At 34.6% G+C, this 23725-nt stretch overlaps 1 protein-coding gene across 1 annotated transcript; it reads left to right on the forward strand.

Annotated features, from left to right (window-relative positions):
* Nucleotides 1-10: 10 nt before the first annotated feature.
* Nucleotides 11-23392, forward strand: Psa (puromycin-sensitive aminopeptidase). Its single transcript, XM_080172980.1, has 28 exons — nt 11-503; nt 980-1081; nt 1552-1595; nt 2005-2064; nt 2601-2660; nt 3251-3362; nt 3834-3972; nt 4268-4398; nt 5174-5207; nt 6213-6295; nt 6590-6654; nt 6924-6976; nt 7989-8122; nt 9110-9164; nt 10459-10560; nt 10786-10878; nt 11333-11455; nt 11907-12044; nt 12956-13099; nt 14019-14129; nt 15910-16044; nt 18518-18594; nt 19083-19169; nt 20774-20912; nt 21241-21366; nt 21566-21628; nt 22143-22241; nt 23153-23392. Exons 1-28 carry the CDS (start codon nt 442-444, stop codon nt 23252-23254), a joined length of 2673 nt encoding a protein of 890 aa, XP_080029106.1. The 5' UTR covers nt 11-441; the 3' UTR covers nt 23255-23392.
* The last annotated feature ends 333 nt before the right edge of the window (nt 23393-23725 follow it).

The following is a 23725-nucleotide window of genomic DNA, read 5'->3' on the forward strand; positions in this document are numbered from 1 at the left end:
AAATAATTTTTACAACCTTACTATATTAATTTTTGTAACTTTAAAACATTCGGCTGCTAACCATTTTGATTAAATAAGTTTCAGTAAAGTACCTACTAGCTCTATCAAAAATTCTGAAGAGTTATTTGGTTTTTCGTTTTAGTAATGATACCTTTCGTAGGTATTATCAAAGCATTTATAAAGTAATTTTTGGTATTACATTTACAATTTATAAGCTAGGTAAACTACCTAACTATAAGCAACATTTTATGTATTACTTAGTTATTCAGAAGTTGTAAAATAACATTTGATGGAACTATACCATTCGTTTTAATCTGTGATTTACTAATCCTAACAGTGTACCTCAAACAATACGCTTAAACTTTATTTTAAAGATTTTAGACTACATACAATAGAATTTACATAATTTAGCTTTCAACATTTTTATTTTCCAGACTAAAAATGAAAGTTTTGTTGTTTAGAGCTAAATTATCAAATCTATTAAAGCCAAATTGTATTTTTCGGTAAATGACTTGCTACAGATTTAGTTAAACTTTAAAAAATCAAGTATATCATTTTAGTGATCTATAATATTATATTCTAATTTAATTTTATGTTTGCAATGTCAACAATGTTGTTAGCTCATTGATTCTTTTTTTCAATTTAAAGAGAAATATCAAAGAGCACATATTTTAATGTTAACTTTCACTTGAATATTACATTCATTCAAATTAATGAGTATTGCTTTTTATCTGTCAGACCAGACAGGAATATAGCACTTGAGAAAAATATTTTGCCTCCACTTTTATATTATTTCATAATCATTCTTTACAGAAAAAAGAAAAACTGTATACCTTTATATTTTCTGTTGATTAAAACTATTGTTTACTATTTTTAACGGAGGCAAACTAGTTTCCGGCAGTTGCTATATTTTTATTCATGTCTCTACTTTAAATCACCAAATTTAAGCAGAAAAATAAGGAAAATTATGTATTTTTAGAGTTAGCAGAATGTCGAAGCCTTTTTCCCGCCTGCCCACATGTGTGGTGCCCACCCACTATAAGATTCATCTTACTCCGGATCTTGTAAACTTTACATTTCAGTAAGTTTTTAATGAAGCCTTTTAAAAAAGCCTTTAACTTTTCAACAGGGGTGTATATTCTACATGGGATCCCCCCCCTCCTTGGTGAAAAAAACTAAAAAATGTGTGGTAGGAGGGATAAAATAAATAAAATATAGAGTTCTAAAAATATTTTTCCATTTTACCCTAAACTTTGTGATAAAAAACTAGGGGGGGGGGGGAGGAAATAAAATTTTTGTAGCCGGGGGAAAAAATAAATCTTGTGCAGAATATACACCCCTGCTTTTTAACTTTTACATTCTATTAGTTTTTTTTTAGTAGCGAAGCTACTATATAATTTACTTTGTCTGACAGTCAGTCAGTCGGTCGTGCTAATTCTTTTTATTATTATCTTCACACAAAAAATAGGTTAATAGTTTTGAATTTTTATTTTTGCGCCTGCGGCCAACGAAATTTCTTCTGATTATGCATTATTATTATTTGTTTTTCAGGGGTGAATGTACCGTGAATGTTAACATTAAAGAAGCAGTCGACCAGGAATGAGAAAATAATAATAGATTAATAAGATAATTTAGTAGGTAACTTAAATGCTCTTGCTCAATGTCTGAGGATTATATTAGCAACCTTCTATATTGATGACAAAAATTTAAATATTCATGAATAATGTATTTTATACCTATCCATTTGATTTCTCTATCAAACCAAAGTGCAACTCTGACTAAATAAAAATGTTCGATAGGTAGTCGTTAATCAAATTGGGCCAGGGTTAAGATTTCTCAAACAATCTCGTACTATAGGTGACTTAATACAGTTCGGAACTTCATACATTCATATATAAATATACTGATATTAAAGCAAAATTACCTAATGTTTTAAAATTTACGAGCCGTTTTGCATTCTAAATTACCTATGAGTTATTTTCTCTTACTGCTGTGTGTGTGAGTAGGTTGTCTGTAATGCTTTGGATATTGGATCTATTGAAGGCATGGTCGTGGCCGACGGAAAGGAAATTCATTATACTATTCATTTAAATATCTTTGAAATAAATTTCTATATTCAAAACTTTAAAACGAACTACCTGATATAGATAAGTATAAAGTAGCTGTGCAACCAAGGGCTAAGTGCTCATAAAGGGGGGAGGCGGATGTGCCACTTTTTGAAACCAAAACAAAAAGTCAACAAAGGAACTCAACTAAAAAAAGAGTTACAGGTCTGAGATTTTGCATGGCAGTTGCTTTATAGAGGTACAAAATGGAACTGTGAAGAAACGGCGGCGCAACCGCCGAAAACCGCCGTTTCCCGCCGAATTTTTTTTGCAATTTCTCGGCGGTTTTCGGCGGATGCGCCGCCGTTTCTTCACTGTTCCATATTGTAACCCTATAAAGCAACTGCCATGCAAAATCTCAGACCTGTAACTCTTTTTTTAGTTGAGTTCCTTTGACTTTTAGTTTTGGTTTCAAAAAGTGGCACATCCGCCTCCCCCCTTTACATAAAACTAAAAGATACATATCCATTGAAAATATAATGACAAACACCGTACAGGAGTTTACTGCTAAAACAGATCTCAACACAGAGGATGAGAAACTCACACTCAAATTTGGTAAGCACATTTTGTACTGCACTGATTAAGTGTTTCTAATTTTTACGTAAGCTTTAAATAGCTTTCGTGATTGCTTTGGATATTTTCCCCCAACCTCTTCTACGACGACTTAAACCCCAGCCCTTGAGGCTAGAAATGATTTTATTAGGGTTGGGCCGTATATCCGGTGTGGCCGGATATCCAGCCGGATATCCGGCCATTTTCAATATCCGGCCGGATACCGGATATTGAAACTATCCGGCCGGATATCCGGCTCTATAATTTTTTATACTTTACACCAAAAATCTCTGCTTTTTAAACATTTTTTCTGAATAAGTTTAACTTTATGTAAATTTATGTAAGATTTCTGAAGAAATTTTTTTTACTACTTTAATATCTGGTATTTTGGCCGGTTATCCGGCCGAATATCCGGTAATTTGGCCGGATAACCGGATATTTGCCGGATATCAGGCGCTGGCCGGATATCCGGCCGGTTACCGGATATCCGGCATTTGAAATCAGCCGGATATCCGGTATCCGGCCAAAAAAGTATCCGGCCCAACCCTAGATTTTATGATTATATATATAATCAAAGTAAATTTATATTTCAGACAACCCGTTGCCCGTGGGAGAAGCCGTGGTAAAGTACAAATATGTTGGAAATCTGAATGACCAAATGAAAGGTTTCTACAGAGCCAAATATTTTGTCAATGGAGAAGAGAGGTAGGAGTTTTTGTTGTTTAGTAGTAAAGCTACTCTATAATCCCAATTGTCCATCCGTTTTAGAGGTTTGGGGGAAACGTAAATATCTCAGCGGCTATTCAAATAGGAAAGCTGATTTAAAAAAAAATTCCTGTATCATTGATGAGTATCCAATATTTTATTACATGGACTAGCGGTCATGCTAGACCTTTAAATATGAGTTTTTTTGTGTTTTTTTTACGACTGAACATTGAACATCTGCTCTCTAATGGACTTTGTCCGTTTGTCCAACCATGATTTTTTGTCATCCTTGTTCATTTTCTCTTTTTTTCAACCATTAGATATACTCACTTTTCTATCTCTTTTTAATTCTTTCCTTTTTAAATTCTTTTTTCTCTTTCTCTCTCTTTAACAACTCTTTTTTTTCATTTTATATTTATATTTCAACAAACAGACAGACACACAAACAAACTATTTATTTCTTACTTACAGGTATGCTGCATCCACCCAATTCGAGTCAACGGACGCAAGGCGCGCGTTCCCGTGCTGGGACGAGCCCGCGGTCAAGGCCACCTTTGATCTGATAGTTACTGGCCCAAAGGATAGGGTCATCCTCTCAAACATGCCGGAGGTATTTGTTGTTAATGTGTTGACTTTAGTGTTTGTATTTATATGGTAAGGGGATAAGGCAATGGTCGATAAATTGAATAAATCCCAAATGATGGTAAACAAAATTACCCTTTTTGTTTAGTAATATTATTGGTTGGAAAGTTTGGACACGCCTAGTTTGATGACGAATTGGAGATCGTGGTTTTAAAACTTTTCAAAATACTCAGATAAACATCCTATTACTTTTATGCAAGTATAAGACAAAAATTGTACACCTTTTTGTGTTTGAATTAATCCATTAGCCAACTTTTGTTAAGGTGAGCAGTGTGGAGGAGGGGGAGACGAAGACTGTCACCTTTGACCGTACCCCCATCATGTCCACCTACCTAGTGGCCGTGGTCGTAGGAGAGTTCGACTATGTGGAGAGCAAAACTTCCGATGGAATTACAGGGATAATGAGAACATTTTCTTATAGCTTATTTTTTTTCACCCGCTCTTATTTGTGTTTTTTCTTCGTGTTTGTCTATACCTCCCAATATCTTAGAAAAATTTCAATTTATTCCTTTTTTTCTTTCTCTTTCTATATCTCTGGATGTGTGCCCTTTTCAGCTTAGCTTATTTTTTCAAACAGTAGCATTACTTTGGGATGTTATCGTCCTTGTTTTACATCATATTGATCTATGGAATATATTGAATGGTTCTTATATTTCCATAAAATAGAGTTTATAGCGATTCCATAGGTATGCAAAACATTTTTCTACCATTAACACAAGCCGAGCAATTTGAATTTTAAAAATGTACGTATTTACTTTTGCATACCCTTTAATTTAATCTTTAATGATTTACTTGCAAGTTGGGGCATTTTACCACATAGCTCCTAAACTATACGTAGCAGAGGAATCGTTCTTATATTTCCAAAAAATAGACTTCCTAGCGGTTCTAACGATATGCGTAACATTTTTTTTACTATTAACACAAGCCGCGCAATTTCAATTTAAAAAATGTCCTCATTTTTTTCTGCACAGTACTGCACACCCTTTACATAGGATGTGGTAATGTACGTTTAAATTAAAAAGATTTAGCCGGGTTTTTTATCTTTTAAAAGTTATATTTCTAAGAAACTAAGCACCTATTAATATTTTATTTCATGGCTTTTAGGATTATAACGTATATATTTTCCTATATAATAGGATTTTTCTAGTTAACAAAATGTTTTCTTTATTAGTTCGAGTGTATACACAAATGGGAAAGAAAGAACAGGAATGTTATTGTTTCTAAATAATAATGTTTTATTAGATGAGAGATAAGTTACCTGATAAAAAATAAAATGATAATAAATTCAATTCAAAATTAACTTATATCCAGGGGCGTCCAAGCTTTTTATTTTGGGGGGGGTAAAATGGCGCGCGAAGCGCGCCGCAAATTTTTTTTTTACCCCCCCCAAAATTTTACCCCGGGGGTAAAGTTTGCTTGGGTGGGGGGTAATTACCCCCCCTGAAATCTGTTGGCAGGGGTAAATTTTGTTTACCCCCCCCAAAATTTACCCCCGGGGTAAAATTTTTGGGGGGGGTAATTTAAATTTTATTAAATATACCTATAGTATTAAAAATGCGGCGCGCAAAAATTTTTTTTATTAGAGATTTTTTATTTTGGGGGGGGTAAATACCCCCTCATAAATGGTTGGGGGTGCCTACGGCACCCCCAGGGTAGGGGTAAATTTTGAATGGGGGGGGGTAATCGCCCCATTACCCCCCCCCCCCTTGGACGCCTATGCTTATATCCATCCTCTTATTTGATGAATTTCCTATTTCTTTATGTAAAACAGCAATATTCTTTAATTTTTGTTTTTGAAGAACAACTTTTTAATGAAAATTGTGCATTTGAAATGTTAAATTGGTTTTAAATAAGTACCTATTAATTATCAAACGCCTTGTTTATATCTAAAGTACAAAAATTACATATTTTTTCATTTCTCGTGGTACTAGTTATTAAAGCTGTTTTTCGAAAAAGGCACCGGAGAAAATTCTCAAAGAAAGTATTTTTATTCTGAAGATTGGAGGCATTATAGTTTTTTTTCAAAGGGCGTTATTATCTCTATTTCTAATTGTCAACCTAACTCTTATAAACAGGCTGCCTTTATTTCAATTATGAATCAATGAATGAAGAGACAAAACATAGCTTTTAACCATCCTGGGAGCTAAATCGGTTCAACTGACTAAACCTCACTACTTTTTATTTACAAAAATTTAACAATAATTTTACCAGGGTCAATTTGCTCTTGATTGTGGAGTTCGTAGCTTGGAGTTTTACACAAAATTCTTCAACATTCCATACCCACTTAAGAAGTAAGTAAAATTTTATTTAGATTGGGATGGAGGGGACATTATAGTACAAATTAGATTGGTACCCAAAGTTTCATAAACACGCGCTCTCATTGATTTGTTTAAAAACATTGAGTACTTTTATCAAATTATGATGGTTTGGTACTAACTAAGTGTACAAAATCTTCCACAATTATAATTCTAATCCACATAAGTGGTAATTTTATTAGACAATGGTACATTAATTTATCGTCCATTGACTTATCCTTTAAGATCCATGTTACAAGAATAAATTCCATATTTACTTCTTTTTTTTAGGTATGATATGGTTGGTATACCTGACTTCGCTATGGGAGCCATGGAAAACTGGGGACTGGTTACATACAGGAAAATTTTATATAATTTTCATGAAAGTGACATTAATAATGATAAAATTAGAATTTTTTAAAAGTGCAGTGAGATACCGGGGATTCAATAAAAGTCCCCAAAGTTGTTAGACTAACGTATAGGAAAATTTTATCATCAAACTTTTGGGTCTAGTGTATTAAACAGCCCAATGTCCTTTCCTTCCCTGGAACCTTTAAATCCAGATTTTTATTGTTATTCAACAAACACAGTAAAATACCTATTATAAATGAAAATTATGAATGTAACAGAGAGAGCTGTATTTTTGTGGACCCTAACAATACTAGTGCTACTGCCAAGGTGAGTTTTAAATTATTTTTTTTCTCCCAGAAAGTACCTAGATTTTTATTTGTGATTATATTGTCCAGATATTGTAACTTTGATTTGTGTTGTGTTTTAAATGATATATTTCATCTTGAGGAAAATACCATTCATAAATAACTAAAATTGCACATGCACAATACAAAATAAAATAATGTTTTTGTTCTAATAGCTACATTTTGATAAAATTAATGTTATTATTATCATGTTTAACTTATTTATGATTCATCTAATAAGAAGAATTTGTGGTACTACTCCATAAACAACATAATATTGTCTTCCTTCTTGGTACTACTCCACAGGAAGCATCAGGTTGTTGTAAAATTGTTTCATCCAGCTATGGTACTGCTCCATTGACCAGACATCATCCATGGTACTACTCCATAGGCATCTATAGTACTACTCTATAGGCATCCATAGTACTACTCTATGGGAAAATATGCTTAAACTATAATAATGTAGCTTCAGCACACAAATCAGAATTCTTCTTCTGTAGTATGAAGTACTTTCTTAGAATAACTTTGCAGACAAATCCACAGATGTCCAAATACTTGCTATGGCTGGGAAAATTTACATTTTATACAGTGTCAACAAATATCTGCTGCTTTATTACAACGCCCAGTTCAGAGTAGAAAGAAGCAAGAGTAGCCAGTGACACCATGGCTCAAAGGATAAAATAAATTATCCCCTCACCCCTCCCCCTTTCTTCATATTATAATTAGCCAAAGGGGTAGGCTTGGAAAACACCATTGGAGTAGTAAATGTAAGGGGAAGAGTATTTCCATTTTCTTCCCCTTTGCCCCAGATCTTGTTCAACTGATGAAATTAATTGTCAATCGAATCTACTTTACACCATTTTGTATTAAGTAATTAGAATATTTCTGACTTAGGATTAACTAACTAATTAAGTATCAAAGACTTTTTCACTCAGTGAATTTATCGATTTTACAAGGATTGATCTATCTTATAATCAAAAATATTTAATGTTTAGGAATATGTTGCCATAGTTGTATGCCACGAGACTGCCCACCAATGGTTTGGCAACCTTGTTACGATGGAGTGGTGGACTCACTTGTGGCTCAACGAGGGGTTTGCCAGCTTTATGGAGAATCTTTGCACTGATAGGTATAGTACCTTATATTTTCAGCGTAGCAATTTTAGTAGCAGTAATATTGCACTTGAAGTAAATCTGTTGCTTCTACTCTAAATGTATTTATTAACCACCGAAATCCCTTTCCTCCATCCCCTTACTTTCAATTTTGAAAACACTTTTTATTAACATGCAAGGTTCTATCCTTCTGAGGCTTATTTAACATTTACTAAACCGTACCTTACTAAAAATAATGATAAAATGTTTTTAAAAACTTTTGTTTGCAAGGTGCATTAATTCTACAGAAGCAGTGGCACTAGTATCTAGGGGCTTTGTTTTTAAAGAGTAGGGTTTCGGATCCGCATTGATTTTTTGCGGATCCGGATCCTCCAAATTTGGTCAGTGCGGATCCGGATCCTACCGGATCCGGTTCCGGATCCTTGACAATAAAAATAAAATCACCAAATTTTTCAAAAATATTTATTCTTTAATTCGAAGTCAAAAATACTTTTAATTTTCAAGTCTGACCCTAAACCTTAAAGATTGGCTCTCATCAAGAGAATGTCTGAGATTTTATATAAATTTAGGTAGATTTTTCCATTTTTCCGCATTTTTTTGAGTCCAAGGATCCGGATCCTTGGACTCAAAAATATGCGGATCCGGATACGAAACCCTGTTAAAGAGAGAGGGAGACAGCAGATTAACAGCCTACTACATCCGTTCATGTACCTATATTCTGAAAAAAATGAGTTTACCCAAAACCATATAAGGATCTATGGCAAGCATCCCTAAACTAGCGAATTCAATCAGTTCAGTGGATAGCTAAATCCTAATGGACAGAAAAAAAACTTATTTCTTTATACAATATTAGTAGCTTCCTCCAACATAGTTATAAAACTTGTCTTAAGAGAAGCAAAGAAGTAGAAACTTAAAGATTAAGCGGTTTGCGAGATGATGATCCTTCTCTAAACACACAAACACAAAGACATCCTGTTACTCATTTATAAGGATTATACTTTCAGGTTGTTCCCCGACTTCAAAGTGTTTGAAACTTTTGTTCCTACGACTCTTATCAGGGTAAGGCATTTCATTAGACAGAAATTTAGGAATAGATAACCGAAATAGAAAATTAGAGGACTTAGAAAAATACCTAACATTTAAAAAAAACATTTTACTAAAATTATTTAATTATATTTTGTGGCAAATAGAAAGGGGGGGGGGGAAACGTGGTGACTCGTGCCACGACATACCAGTAATTTTATTTTGGGTGCTACTCCCTTAGTTTTAGAGATAATTGGGTGGAATCTTTTGGGCTGGGTCACTAATTACCCCAACTATTGGTATCTTTCAAAAAAAACGGCGGCGGGTCCGCCGCTCCCGCCGTTCGCCGCCATTTTCCGCCGCCGCCACAGGACGGCTTGCAGGGTTGGTTATAAGGGGAAAAATTTTTGAAAAAAATAACATGGTCTTAAATGATTCTAAATTGTCTAATTCGGCGAGAAATGCAATAAAAAAATTTTGGCGGCGGAAAATGGCGGTGGACGGCGGGAGCGGCGGTACCGCCGCCATTTTTTATTCAAATATTTTTTTACTGATCTACCTCAAAAGGTTTTGTCTCAATATCTTTAAAAGCTTAGGAGAGGCAGTGAATTTAAGATATACCTTAATAAACGAGAATTTGAAAAAAATGATTTAGTCCCCCCGCAGGGTTGATTATAAGGGGAAAAATTTTAGAAAAAAAATAACATGGTCTCAAATGATTCCAAATTGCCTAATTCGGCGAGAAATGCAATAAAAAAAAATTTTTTGGCGGCGGCGGAAAATGGCGGCGAACGGCGGGAGCGGCGGACCCGCCGCCGTTTTTTTGAAAGATACCAATAGTTGGGGTAATTAGTGACCCAGCCCAAAAGATTTTACCCAATTATCTCTAAAACTAAGGGAGTAGCACCCAAAATAAAATTGCTGGTATGTCGTGGCACGAGTCACCACATTTCCCCCCCCCCCCTTTGTCCTGAAATTCAGATAGCAAATTGTCTATCCTTTATGTATAGGCTCTGGAGCTATATACCCTTGCCTCCAGTTATCCTATTGAAGTACCTGTGGAACACCCACTATCCATCTATCTTTCTATCTAGGCTCTGGAGCTGGATACCCTTGCCTCCAGCCATCCTATTGAAGTATCTGTGGGACACCCACTATTTATCTATCTTTCTATCTAGGCTCTGGAGCTGGATACCCTTGCCTCCAGCCATCCTATTGAAATACCTGCTGGCCACCCACTATCTTTCTATCTAGGCTCTGGAGCTGGATACCCTTGCCTCCAGCCATCCTATTGAAGTACCTATGGGTAATTATCTATCTTTCTATCTAGGCTCTGGAGCTGGATACCCTTGCCTCCAGCCATCCTATTGAAGTACCTGTGGGACACCCAACTGAAGTGGATGAAATTTTCGATACCATTTCATATTGCAAGGTACTTTTATTCTTTTTTAATGTTTCATGTATTTAAATTGTTATCTTCTACAATTTGAACGTATATTTCATCAAATTGAAAAATTATAAATAATATCATCAAACCCACTTTTAGACATTCAGATTCTATTTTTGAAAACCTTTTTTCAGTTCTTATTGTATCTTGAATAAAAATAAATTATTAAAAACAGCAGTCTTCAAACTTTTCCACAAATTGTTTTTTTAGGGTGCCTCTGTAATCCGAATGCTGTTCAACTGGATAGGGGAGGAGGCATTCAAGAAGGGTATGCAGTCCTACCTCACCAAATATAGCTACCAGGTATTCCAGGATTAAATAAGGGAGGCGAAACTTGATAGGGGAGGAGGCATTCAAGAAGGGTATGCAGTCCTACCTCACCAAATATAGCTACCAGGTATTCCAGGATTAAATAAGGGAGGTGAAACTTGAAAAAAAGATCATTTTGTACCTAATGGTTGATTTTATAGTTTAAAACGGGATTTTTGATGAATTCACCGGAAGTATTAAATTTTTTAGCTTCAAAACAATATCAAGAAGAAGTGAATATTTCAACCTCTTTTGATTTAATGGAATAGATATCAAATTATTTGTTTGAATTTTAAGTAGCTAGGGTAAGTAAACCCTTTAAAATTGATCGATTGGTTAATATTTTTAACTTCTTATTCTTTCTGTATAACGGTTTCCTCTCCTTTTTTTAGCAACAAAAAATATGAAGAACTTTTTCTCGGCCTTTGGACACATTTTTATTGTCTAGAATACAGAAACACCACAGTTATGGGCGGAGCTCGGGGCTGCCAGCGGTCAGCCTGTCAAGAAGGTCATGGCTACCTGGACCGAACAAATGGGTTTCCCGGTCATCTCAGTCAAATCTAGACAGGTATTTTTATTTTTTATGTGATTGGTCGGTCGGTTGATTATGTAACGTAATTATTTTTTTTGTGTACAGTACAGTACATCCAATAAGACTGGCGGAAAAATAACTCTTCTAATCATGGCATAAAAATTTACGCTTTTATCCTCATAAAAGTAACATGATGGATGTCTGTGTGTATTGTGTAAGTCTGTGTGCCTATGTTTACCGAAGGATTTTGCTAACCGATAAACCGATATGATTTTCCTTTACAGTAAAGCTTCTCATAAATCCTGAGAAGGTTTATAACTATTTTGGAGCAGAGTATCAGATTCACCAACCTCCAATAAGAAATCGCTTCTAAAAGAAAATCACCCCCTAACAGACTACAACTGGCATAAAAATTAGTCCGAGGTATTTAGTAGGTACCTACCTAACTAATATTTTAATTTTTGGCTGAAATCCAACTTAATTATAGGAGGGATCTGACAGGATAGTTGAGCTGAGCCAGGCCAAGTTTACAGCAGGTTTGAGCTCCAGCAATGAGGGAGATGTGTCCAAGTATTTCTGGGATATTCCTATTTCTATCAAGCTACCGAACGGAGAGATTATGAAGGTATCCATCAAGTGTAGATTCTAGAGGGAGGTTGGGGTCAAGTGCTCATTTAACACTTTGAGGGGATGTACTTTTAATTTTTATATATTATCACAAGGGGTCTAGGTAATTTTTTGAAGAAATGCAGGAAGGGAGGGGTAATTAGACTAAAGGGAACTATCCACGAACGAGAGCAAGTGATTCTAAGCACCTTCCAGCAATGATCCATGGTATTTTTTTTTAGTGAACATACTAGGTTTATGTTTAATTTTTAGTTTATCGACTAAAAAGTTTTTACCATGGTTTTATATGAAAAAAACTTTAAAATGTTAAGCATTTTTTGGTACAAAATCATCAAACGTTTTGATGAGTTCAAAGTGTTGTTTAAAAGCTTTGACACAAAATAAATATTATTTATATTAAAACTGTATATTTAGAAAAATGGTTGGTAACTTGTAATATTATAAACAGTTTAATTATTTTACTTTTGCAATTTACAGCATTTGATGCTTTTCTGCCGTGTTATTTTATTTTGTCCTTTCAACTCAACAAAGCATTTGAAGATATTGCATCAAAAGATGATTTGCATTTAAGTTTTTTTTCATATAAAACCATGGTGAAACATAGCTGTTTAATCGATAAACCAAATATTAAACATAAACCTAGTATATTCACTATGGATCAATGAATCACTTGCTCTGGTTCGTGGATAGTTCCTTTTAACTGTTACTTAACGTTTTATAGACAAGTCTTTAATTCGTTAGTTTTTAAACTTTTGAGTCTTATTAACTAGCGGTGTCCAATATTTTCATCAAAATCAACAAAAGGGGTAATTTTGTTTATCATCATTGCATATTTAATATGTTAAAGTCCATATTCTTGAGATTCTACCGTTTTTGTTAGGTACCTATTATTATTTATCTACTATCTAGGTAGTGATGGACCAGAAAAGTATGGAGGTGACCATACCTAACCTAGCCGCTGACCAGTATTTCAAGCTGAACCCAGAGGTTGTGGGGTACTACAGGGTCCAGTACAGCCCCGAGGACCTGGAGAGGTTGTGTGCTTCTGTTCAGGTAGCTAAATAAGCTACTTTATATTTCACTTAGTCTCGTCAGTTTGTAAAGCTGTCGGGGATTTTCTCGAATGTTTTTCAATATCAAATACTGATATTAAAACTTGATTTGGTCCCTCAGCCATTCTACAAAATACGTAGGTAGGCATTCATATTTTACACGGTTTCGTGATATTCATATTTTTCTTTTTTTATGGCCACTTGTAAAACACTTAATGACACTTTAACCCGCTTTGTCCAAAACCATCCATTTTTTTGTGCTTCGTCACTTATGGATATTGTCATCCTATAATGCTATATAAGGGAGCGAAAGAACCCTGGCCTTGGCTGTAAATTATTCTCGTTCCCAAAGTTTTTAACACGTTCCCTTATTCGTTGGCTTAGAATATTAAATATTTTAATGAAATCTCGAATTGTTGCTTTAAACTTTAAAACTAGCAACTCCTAACTTATTATATACAGAAGTTATAAAGAAGGGATATTTTTGTAAATTAATAATTTTATTTGGGATGAAATCTATTTATCGTCCATTGTAGCATAAATCATGACATCAGTATGAATATTTTCGTAAAATTAATGCCCACAAATTAAGCTTTAGCGAAACTTATGCATACACACAGACAGACATAGTTCTATTATCGAGAGAGTGTAGAGAGTGGACAATGGTTTGTTTATTAAACTAGTCCCCAAAGTTTTATAGTAACGTTTTCTTATTCGTTGGCTTGCCAACTTTTGGGACTTTGGTTTTTGACAGTGAATTTTGATTGGTTGATTCAATTAGTTGAGAGTTCAAACGTTTCAACCACTAATTTTAACCTACAGAAGGGGTTATTTTGTGTATCATCATTGGAAATGAACATCAATTTATCGGCCATTGTCTTAATGTTTTTAGATCCTTGGTTCTAATATCATAATTTCAGGAGTTGAGCCAACTGGACCGTTTGAACGTACTGGACGATGTTTTCAGTTTAATTGCTGCTGGAAAAGCTTCCACAACTGATGGGCTCAAGTTGTTGCAAGCCATAAGCAAGGTAACATTCGCGGCCAAACTGTATTATGGGCTGTTTATTACACAGGTCCCCAAAGTTTTGTAATAACGTTTCTTATTCGTTGGCTTAAAAACTTTGGGGACTTTTATTAAATTTTGAATGGTTGGTTCATGAAGTTAAGTGTCTAAACGTTTCAACCACTAATTATAATCTAGAGTAGGGGTAATTTTGTGTATTATCATTAGGGATGTATATCAATTTATCGGCGACTGTCTTATCCCTTTAGATCCTTGATTTTAATACCTCAGCTCTGGTTGATAACAACGTAGAGCCAGACATTTGTATCAGTTCTCAAGGCAATAATATCCCAAATATTACAAATAAATAACTTTTGGAAGTTGGAAATTTTTCTAAGCAGGGTGTCGGAGCCGTTTAATTTTGATGCGGCTCCGGCTCCGCGGAACCGTATCTGGAAATACGGCTCAGGCTCCGGCTCCTACCTTAAAATTAATATATTAATTTTTGTTCATTTTGATAAAATAAAATAAATAATATAAAATATTTTGCTTTTATTTTATTAAAGCTATATAAAAGTAGAAGGATGTGTGTCTATTTGTTAAGTAACAATAGTTTTTCAGTTTATTATATGGAAATAGACCGTTGCCAAATTATAATACTACTTTAAAAAAATCATTTTTAGCTAATCTGGAGCCGTTTTTAACGAAAAATACGGCTCCTGCTCCACCAAAAATGTTGCTGCTTCCGGCTCCGAAACACTGGTTTTAAGGAAGGAGTAAAGCCTGTTTTTAGCTTCTAGAAATAAAGGGGGGGGGGGGGGTTAATGCAACCATCTCGTAATCAATGTATAAATGGCACTTAGAATGAGTAATCCTTGGTAGGTCTATTTTCCCTAAATCGAACAAAAAGTTGGAAAAGTAGCGGCTAACGGCTGGCGGCTCATCCGTATAGCCATTTTCAAGCAAAATCCATCACGAAACCTCTCTCCACATAATGCTCTTTTCCGATCCAAAACGTTTTCAAACGGTTCTAGCCGGTAGTTGCTGGTACTAGAAGTCTAAAAAATGTTATTTTGTATCATTTCACATGATTTAAAGCAAAAATATGTTTCAAAAAGTTGATTCCTACGTAATTTATGACAGATTTGCCCTAAAAATAGCCAAAAAACTGCTAACGGCTGAGCCGTTAGCCGTTACTTTTTCAACTTTTTTTTCAATTTAGGGATAATAGACCTACCAAGAATTACTCATGCAGAATTTTAGATCAAAATTCGAATTCTAAGTGTCATTTATACATTGATTACGAGATGGTTGCATTAAACCCCCCCCCCCCCCCCCCACCCCTCACTTCTAGTACCTCCAGTGCCTTATCATTACTGGGTAGTTTTCCTTTGGGGCGCTTTTGACTGACCTTTACTTAATAAACATTAAAACAAAAAAGTATTCGTTAAGGTAAACAGGGGTGTATATTCTGCAAAATTGACCCTGCTAAGGGGGGGATAAAAAATAAAAAATATGTTGTTGGGGGGAAAAAATGAAAAAATTAAGAGAAATGAAAACATTTTTTCCCAAATTCTCCCTCCTTGGTGAAAAAATTTAAAATAATGTGTGGGAGGGGGGATAATATAAATGTAATAAAGAGTTCTGATTTTTTTTTTATTTTTCCTCTTCCTTGCTGAAAAAAAAACCAGGAGGGGAAAAAATTCAAAAAATTTTCAGCAGGGGAAAAAATGAATTGTGTGCGTAATATACACCCCTGAAGGTAAATTTACTTGAGGGAAACCACCAATTATGTTCTTTTTCAGGACGAGAAAAGTTATGTTGTATGGAACAGTATGAGTAATGCTATCAGCAGACTCAGCACAATCCTTGTGGACCAACCATGCTACGAAAATTTCAAGCGTTTTGTCCTAACAATATTCCTCTGGATCAAGGATGATGTGAGTATTATTTTTATCATGTAAGTCCCGCTACTATATATCTTTGGTACGTCTGTCCGTTTGTCATACATTTAGTTAATGTTTTAGAACACTAAGTAAGTGGTAGGTCATAGGACCCAATTGAAACCAACATTATGGTTATTGCTGCACAACTTACTAACATTATTGCCCTTGCTTGTTGATGGGGTGATAATGAAGACTCATAAGATTATTTTTGCTGCGATACTTAAGGTGATGTGGAATGTGGATTCACATCATGCCTTATTTTTTTTAAATAGTGAGAAAAAAATAAACAGTAATTCCAACTTTCATAAAAAAATCAACAAACAAAAATTATTTATTTAATGGCAAGGGGCTATTTTCATATTCCTCACTCCCACCCCCCTCGTTTGTATCAATTAAAATAAATTTGAATTTTTGTTTAAAATGAATAATTCAAAGGTTAATAAACCTATACTAGTATACATATTAAAGTAAAATTATTTGTATATCTATAATACAAAGTAGCTTGATGTCTGTCTGTCCGTCCGTCCGTCCGTCTGAAGCTTAAGATCTCGGTAACCACTGAACCGATCGGATTCTACTCTTCAGGGAATATAACTACTGGTCCTATGGTGGTTTTAGGCTATTTTTTTTACGAATTTTGCGAATTCGTTATTTAAAAGCGAAAAAATTTTCCTGCTGGGTAGGTGCGAAAATTTGCAATCCGTTCTGCTGGGTAAGTTTTAGAAGATGTAATTATACCTCTTGTGGCAAAGCCCTAGAGGCTATGGGCGAAGCCGCTAGTGCTACAAAATAAAGTACTTACTTCCCCTTTTAGTAGATCCTTAACTAGTTAAAACCAGATATGTGCTGTTTGTAAATTTACAATAAGGACTCTTCAAAATTTCGTAATAACGCATTTTTGGAAACATGGTACTTTCCCCTCCTTTACCCCTGCCCTTTTTCAAAACTATATATAGGAAAAACTCACCTTGTTTGAATCAGTTCTTTTTGAACCCTACAGAGATTCACTTCTCAGCTCACTATCACTAGGAATATATATATAATATGGCAGATGTCCTTGATTGGAGCGATGCTCAACTGGCAGCCTTTTTAGATTTGCCAAGTACAATAAACCCTCCCCAAAACTTAGCCCAAACAGAAGGAAATAATGTATTTGAAGATGAAAATCTTAGCAATCTTCTTTTGACCTTTGAATTCTTTGCATTGTTTAGGACTTGCCTTTGTCCCAAAACTTCTAAAAAACTGTTCTTTGCCAGAAGGCTTGCAATAGTCCATGAAATAATTGAAAACTCACAAAAGTTCCATGGATTTAGGCCGTATTTTAATTATTTATTATCATTAAATAAAAGTGATAGTAAAATTCAACAACTCCTTTTAGACTCTTGCCATGATTGTTTATATCATCATTATAAGGAAAAATAAAAAAACATGTATTGTATTCTTGTACCTATTGTATTCTATCTATAATAATGTTTATGATTGTTTTCTTACCTGTATGTACATAATGTATTTTCTGTTTTATTCGATTTCTATTAACTCAAAGGATTTCACATCAATGTAGCACCCCTGCCTTTTGAATCAGGAACCACCGGGCAGATTTGTTTTTTCACTGTATTTCGCTGCTATGTTTTTCCATCACTTGTATCATTCTCACTGTAGTCTCCTAAAAAAAAAAAGAGACCCTATTATTTTGATGATTATAACTCAACTAAATAGAAATGGAAAGATCTTAATAAGCTTCAGCCTTCAAAGGTCCCCCCCCCCCCCCGTGGTTTATAGAATAGCACAGAATATATTTATTTAGAAGACCCTGCAAGTCTGTGTATTTCCTAAACCATTACAATGACTATTCCCCTCTTTTTAAAATGAACCAACGACTATATTAGAGAAAATTATGTTTGTACCTTAAGCTAGGGGCATAGCCATATCAAAGGACATAATTGTTGTTTTTTGAAACTTAGACTAAATAAAATGCCTTAACTAGCAAAAGCCTCAAAAAATTATTTTATATAGGTACGAGCGGTTTGCCTCAAGAGGTTTGATCAAACTAATATTTCGTGTTTTAGATTTTAAAGAAAATTTAAAAAAGAAATTTATATTTTTTGGGGGGTATTTTTCATTTTTTGGATGGTTATGCGTGTCCCACCCCCAAGAAAATAGTTATAAACCTTCCCGGGACCTATGAAAAGCTACCCTGTAAAGGAGAACCCTATCGGTTCAGCGGTTAGCGAGATCCTTCGGTACAGACACACAAACACTAAGACATCCTGTTACTTTAGTATAAGGATAAATCTTACCAGGATCTATGAGAGTCCTACATGTAAAGAACCAAAAATGGTTCAGCGGTTAACAAGTTCCTTCGTTTCAGACAGGAAGACACATACACATTACACATCCTGTAACTTTTATGAAAGGATTACAGCTGTTAGATATTTATTGTTTATGTAAATAATTTTTATTATTTTAGATAAGCTGGGATGGTGAGCCAAATGAGACCCATTTAAAAACCCAACTGCGCATGGTTGTGCTCAGTAAGCTTGGCAGGTAAGCGTGTGTGTGTGTTTGTGTTTGTGTGTGTGTAAAGCCATTGTTTCTAAGTGTTTTGACCCTAATAGTCATGGAGATAGACAAGATACTTTTGTATAGCCACTATTGATACCTCTTTTTTTTATAAAATACTAGCAACTTTACATCCAACTTAAGTTTTGAAAAGATAGAGTAAAAAATTGTGGTAAAATTCTTTAAGGTCGATTTCTCTTGTGAGGGTGGAGGTACGTTTTTCAAAATATTTTAAAATCTTTCCTGACCTATGTTAAAGACAGATATCCTGCTCCTTTTATATAAGGAAAAACTATCTGCTACTTTATTAATATCTAAAAGACCCGCTAGTTAAAAGCCCTAAACCCATCCCTAAATCTTATGTTAAGCTTCCAGTAAAGTACAAAAAAAAAATTTTGTCCTTTTTCTGCGAATTAAGTTTTTAGTTTCCCACTTTTTATCAGTCACTGAATTCTTAAATTCTTTGATTTCAGATATGGTGAGCATGGTGTGAGGCTTGAGGCAAAGCGCAGGTTCGATGCCCACGTTGCTGGAACTAAAACTATCCATGCTGATATGAGGTAAGGTTAAGGTAGTTGAGTTTAGGACAATGATAGAGCTTTTTTGGGGGGGTTGAGAGAAAAAAGGGTTGTATTTACTTTTACTATGGTCAAACATGATCCTATACCTTTCTATAAGTGTAAAGTATCTCACCCTTACTCATAAAAATAAAACACTAAGAATGTTTTTTTCGCGTAATTCCGTAGTTAAATGCTCTTGTTGTTCTTAATTATGGACCATTTCATTTATATATACATAGGTTCCATTGGAATTCAGTCCACACGGGATTCAACCCACGGAATTCAGCCCAGCGGGATTCAACCCAACGGTATTCAGCCCACACAAGATTCAACCCACGGGATTCAGCCCACACGGAATTCAGCCCACAAGGGACTCAACCCATGGAATTCAGTCCATACGGGACTCAACCCACAGAATTTAGTCCATATGGGACTCAACCCACGGAATTCAGTCCATACGGGACTCAACCCATGGAATTCAGTCCACACGGGATTCAACCCATTATATATCTAAAATTACCAGTTTTCAAAAATATATTTTTTTTTAAATTTGAGAACTAATTTTTTAGAAAATTTTTTAAAAAAGTTTTGAAAAAATTTATGTAAATTTTTTTATTGTAGGAATTATTTTATAAAATATGCTTTATAAAAAAATTTGAGAAAAAAAGAATTATTTTCTAAAAATTTGTTTCTCAAATATGAAAACAAAATATATTTGTTTCAGTCCAATTCAACCCAATATATATATAAAATTCTCAGTTTTAAAAACCAATATTTTTTTTAAATTTGAGAAACAAATTTTTAGAAAATAATTCTTTTTTCTCAATTTTTTTTATAAAGCATATTTTATAAAATAATTTCTAAAATAAAAAAATTTACATAAACTTTTAAAAAAATTTTTTTAAAAATTTTTTTCTAATATTTAAAGAAAAATATTTTTTTTCAAACTGGTAATTGTACATATATATAATGGGTTGAATCCTGTGTGGACTGAATTCTGTGGGTTGAGTCCCGTATGGACTGAATTCCGTGGGTTGAGTCCCGTATGGACTGAATTCCATGGGTTGAATCCCGTATGGACTGAATTCCGTGGGTTGAATCCCATATGGACTGAATACCGTGGGTTGAATCCCGTGTGGATTGAATACCGTGGGTTGAATCCCGTTTGGGCTGAATACCGTTGGGTTGAATCCCGCTGGGCTGAATTCCGTGGGTTGAATCCCGTGTGGGCTGAATTCCAATGGAACCATATACATACAATACAGTTGGTTATAATTAAGAACACTTTGACTTAATAAGAGCATTTGCCGTAGCCCAACACCCAACTTAATGACCCTCTTAATTATTTATTGCATCGTATTAAAAATTATATGTTTAAAACCCCGAGGGGCTAACAAAACTGATTTTTATTTTAATATTCGTAAAAAAAATGGCTATAGTACAATACATGATTTTTCAGTGTGGCTTAGAGCCGGTTCTAATCCACATTGATCAAATTTCAAAGCCATACTGGAAATTAAATTCTAGATCACTAATCAAATCACACCAAATAAAGAAAACTGAATTTGATTGTATTTCATTCCTGGTACATAACAATCTTATAGATCAACAGTGTACAGCTGTGTAGCAGCCCTTGGCGAGTCTTCAGATTTTGACACCATGGAAAAATTACACAACAAAGAGGAACTACAAGAAGAGAAGGACAGGATTATCAGAGCGGGTCTTGCTGGATTCCTAAATAAGGTCAGAATATAAACCTAGATACCCAGAAAAAAAGTTAAATGCCTTCTTTATCAGGAATTAGGTATAACCAACAAGCGAAATAAATCTAAATTCGAATTGATTTAGTTGTTTTGTTATAAGCTGCTTCCTAATTATCTTTCTCATTAGGTAATACCTACTATGTAAGGCCAAGATCGTGCAATCAAATGATTGGTTGTCGATTCCGTGTTATTTCTTTAAATGTGCTAGGGGCACTTGAGATTAATGTGTTGAACAATTTCCTCTCCCTTCAAGAATGAAGACAATGTTGGTTCTTAAGTAATAATTTTTAAATTAATATTCGTTTTAGGAACTGCTAGAAAAGGCACTGAATTTTTCACTTGGCTCTGAAGTAAGATCTCAGGACTCCCCATTCCTAATCCGCAGTGTGGCTAAGAATCCCATGGGTAGGGACCTGGCCTGGCAGTTCTTCAAGGTAAGAATAAATACTCTATTGTAGTTTCTCTCTTCTTATTTGAGTTATTAGGTCTATTAGGATAAGTAAATTAGAATCTTCTTTTGCCTATGGAGCAAAGAAAAAAGACTTTACATGACAGTTCTTAAGGGTAGAAATTAAGTTTTTTTTAGTGTAAGTGAAAATTTGTTTATAAATTCTTAAAATTCGTATATTTTAGGATAACCTACCTGAATTGAGAAAGCGTTATGAGCCCGGACCAATGATCCCCATCATTGTTAAGGTAACAAATACAAAAATTGGCGGGTTTCCTCAAAGTCACGTGCATATTTGAGCACAGAATTCCCGTCCCATTTCCATGAATTTGAAATTAATTGGCTAGTTCATCTTCAATTAAAGTCAACCGCTCATAACATATGAAAGGAAGTCTCATTTTTTGGGAGTCATTCATATTTAGAGAGACTAGAGAGAGGATCAATGATATACAATAATTCTTTATATTAAAAAAAATTGATTTCTAGTAGACAGAGATATAGGTCACATTTAATTCAATCTTTATCTTAAATACGAGCGACGAAATTTTGTGATATATGTGCTATATGTAACTATACCCACGGGGTAGGGACCATGTCCCGACTTTGGATAGGGTTTTTGAAATCAGCTAATAGCGTCGGAAAGATAAACACATTCGAGTCCTACAAAAGACAAAAAGGGTCTCTACGACTTGGACCAGGTAGTTGTCTGGATTATACATCTAAACTTAAAACATTTATCAGTATAATAATATTTTCATCTAGGGCTTGTTTGAGACCTTTACAACTGAAGAGATGGCCAACACTGTGCAGAAATATTTTGAAGAGAATCCTGTCCAGGGTATCGACAGAAATTTGGCACAGGTAATCTTCCCCAGGGATCTAAAGGGATAAGAAAATGGCCAACAAGTTGATGTAGTGTACAACCCCAATAAGGGGGGGGGGGAGTTTTGACACATTTGCGTAAACCTGGTGTATAGGCTTTATCTTTGGACTGAGAGGATAGGTGATTAAAGATAAAATCATTCTTATATGATGAATTTCCCCCAGATTTAAGATTTTTTGGATAGGCCTCCAGAATCCGGAGCTCCAGGCCTCCTGGTGGTCTCTGTACAGGTAAAAATAAAAAAAATTTTTGAAGAGTTATAGGTCAACTTATAAAACAAAATATGCATCTTTTTTAATGTTATTCACATATTTGAAGAAAAACATACATATTTTGTTTCATAAGCTGACATCTAACTCTTAAAAAAAAAATTTTTTTTAATTTTTACCTGTCCAGAGACCACCTGGAGGCCTATCCAAAAAATCTTAAATCTGGGGGAAATTCATCATATAAGAATGATTTTATCTTTAATAACCTATCCTCTCAGTCCAAAGATAAAGCCTATACACCAGGTTTACGCAAATGTGTCAAAATTCCCCCCCACCCCCTTATACGCAAAAATAACCTCTTCTGTAGATTAAAATTAATGATTAAAACGTTTGAACACTTGATTTGATTAACCAACCAATCAAAATTTCCCAATGTTGTCGAGCCAACGAATAAGAAAACTAGTAGTTCTCAATGTACATGCAATCTGAAGCAATCATGTTAATGCCTTTTGCCTAGTGTAAAGGGGGCTCTTAAGGGATAAGACAATGGACGATGTATTTAATTATTGGTTGTTATTTAAAGTTTTTAAGCCACAGAATGAAAGAACTTCATAATAAAGCATTGGGCACCAGAATAACTGAAAGCTCCTTTTAGAGAATAATGATGATTTTATTTTTAGGCTCTTGAGACTGTTCGTGTGAACGCTGCCTGGCTGGAGAGAGATCTTCCAAACATTAAATCTTTCCTCGACAAATGTCCAATCAATGTCCAATATCTTTAGTAGCACCCTCTCTTTGACTACCGGTTCAGACTACATTTAGATTTTTTAGTTAATAAAAATGCAATTTATGTATGTTTATTTATTTAATTTAAATTTAATTATTGACATAAAAAATGATCAATAAAGTTTTTTTTATAATTCAAATTGTTATATTTATATAGATCCAACCTCCATCCTCAAGTCCAAATTAATGGCTCCACCCTTCCCCTTGAGAAAACCCCTAAAATCCTTGGAGTTACCTTTGACACCTTTTTCAATTTCAGTTCCCATGTCTCCACCATTTCCTCAAAAATTTCCTCCCGCCTTAGAATCCTCAAATGTCTGGCTGGCACCAAATGGGGCCACCAGAAGGAGACCCTCCTCACCACCTACAACACCCTCCTCCGCCCCATCACCACCTATGCCTGTCCTGTTTGGTTCCCTAACACCTCCAAAAACAACATTGACAAACTCCAAGTCCTCCAAAACCAA

The sequence above is a fragment of the Acartia tonsa genome, chromosome 9, assembly GCF_053477335.1.
Source record: "Acartia tonsa isolate MP-2025a chromosome 9, ASM5347733v1, whole genome shotgun sequence".
Classification (NCBI taxonomy): Eukaryota; Metazoa; Arthropoda; class Copepoda; order Calanoida; family Acartiidae; genus Acartia; species Acartia tonsa.

Coding starts and splice junctions, on each gene's coding strand:
- Psa (XM_080172980.1), top strand. CDS start 442: ATGAAAGTTTTGTTGTTTAGAGCTAAATTATCAAATCTATTAAAGCCA. Junction 3,973..4,267: donor TCCTCTCAAACATGCCGGAG/GTATTTGTTGTT, acceptor ACTTTTGTTAAG/GTGAGCAGTGTGGAGGAGGG. Junction 21,367..21,565: donor TGGCCTGGCAGTTCTTCAAG/GTAAGAATAAAT, acceptor CGTATATTTTAG/GATAACCTACCTGAATTGAG.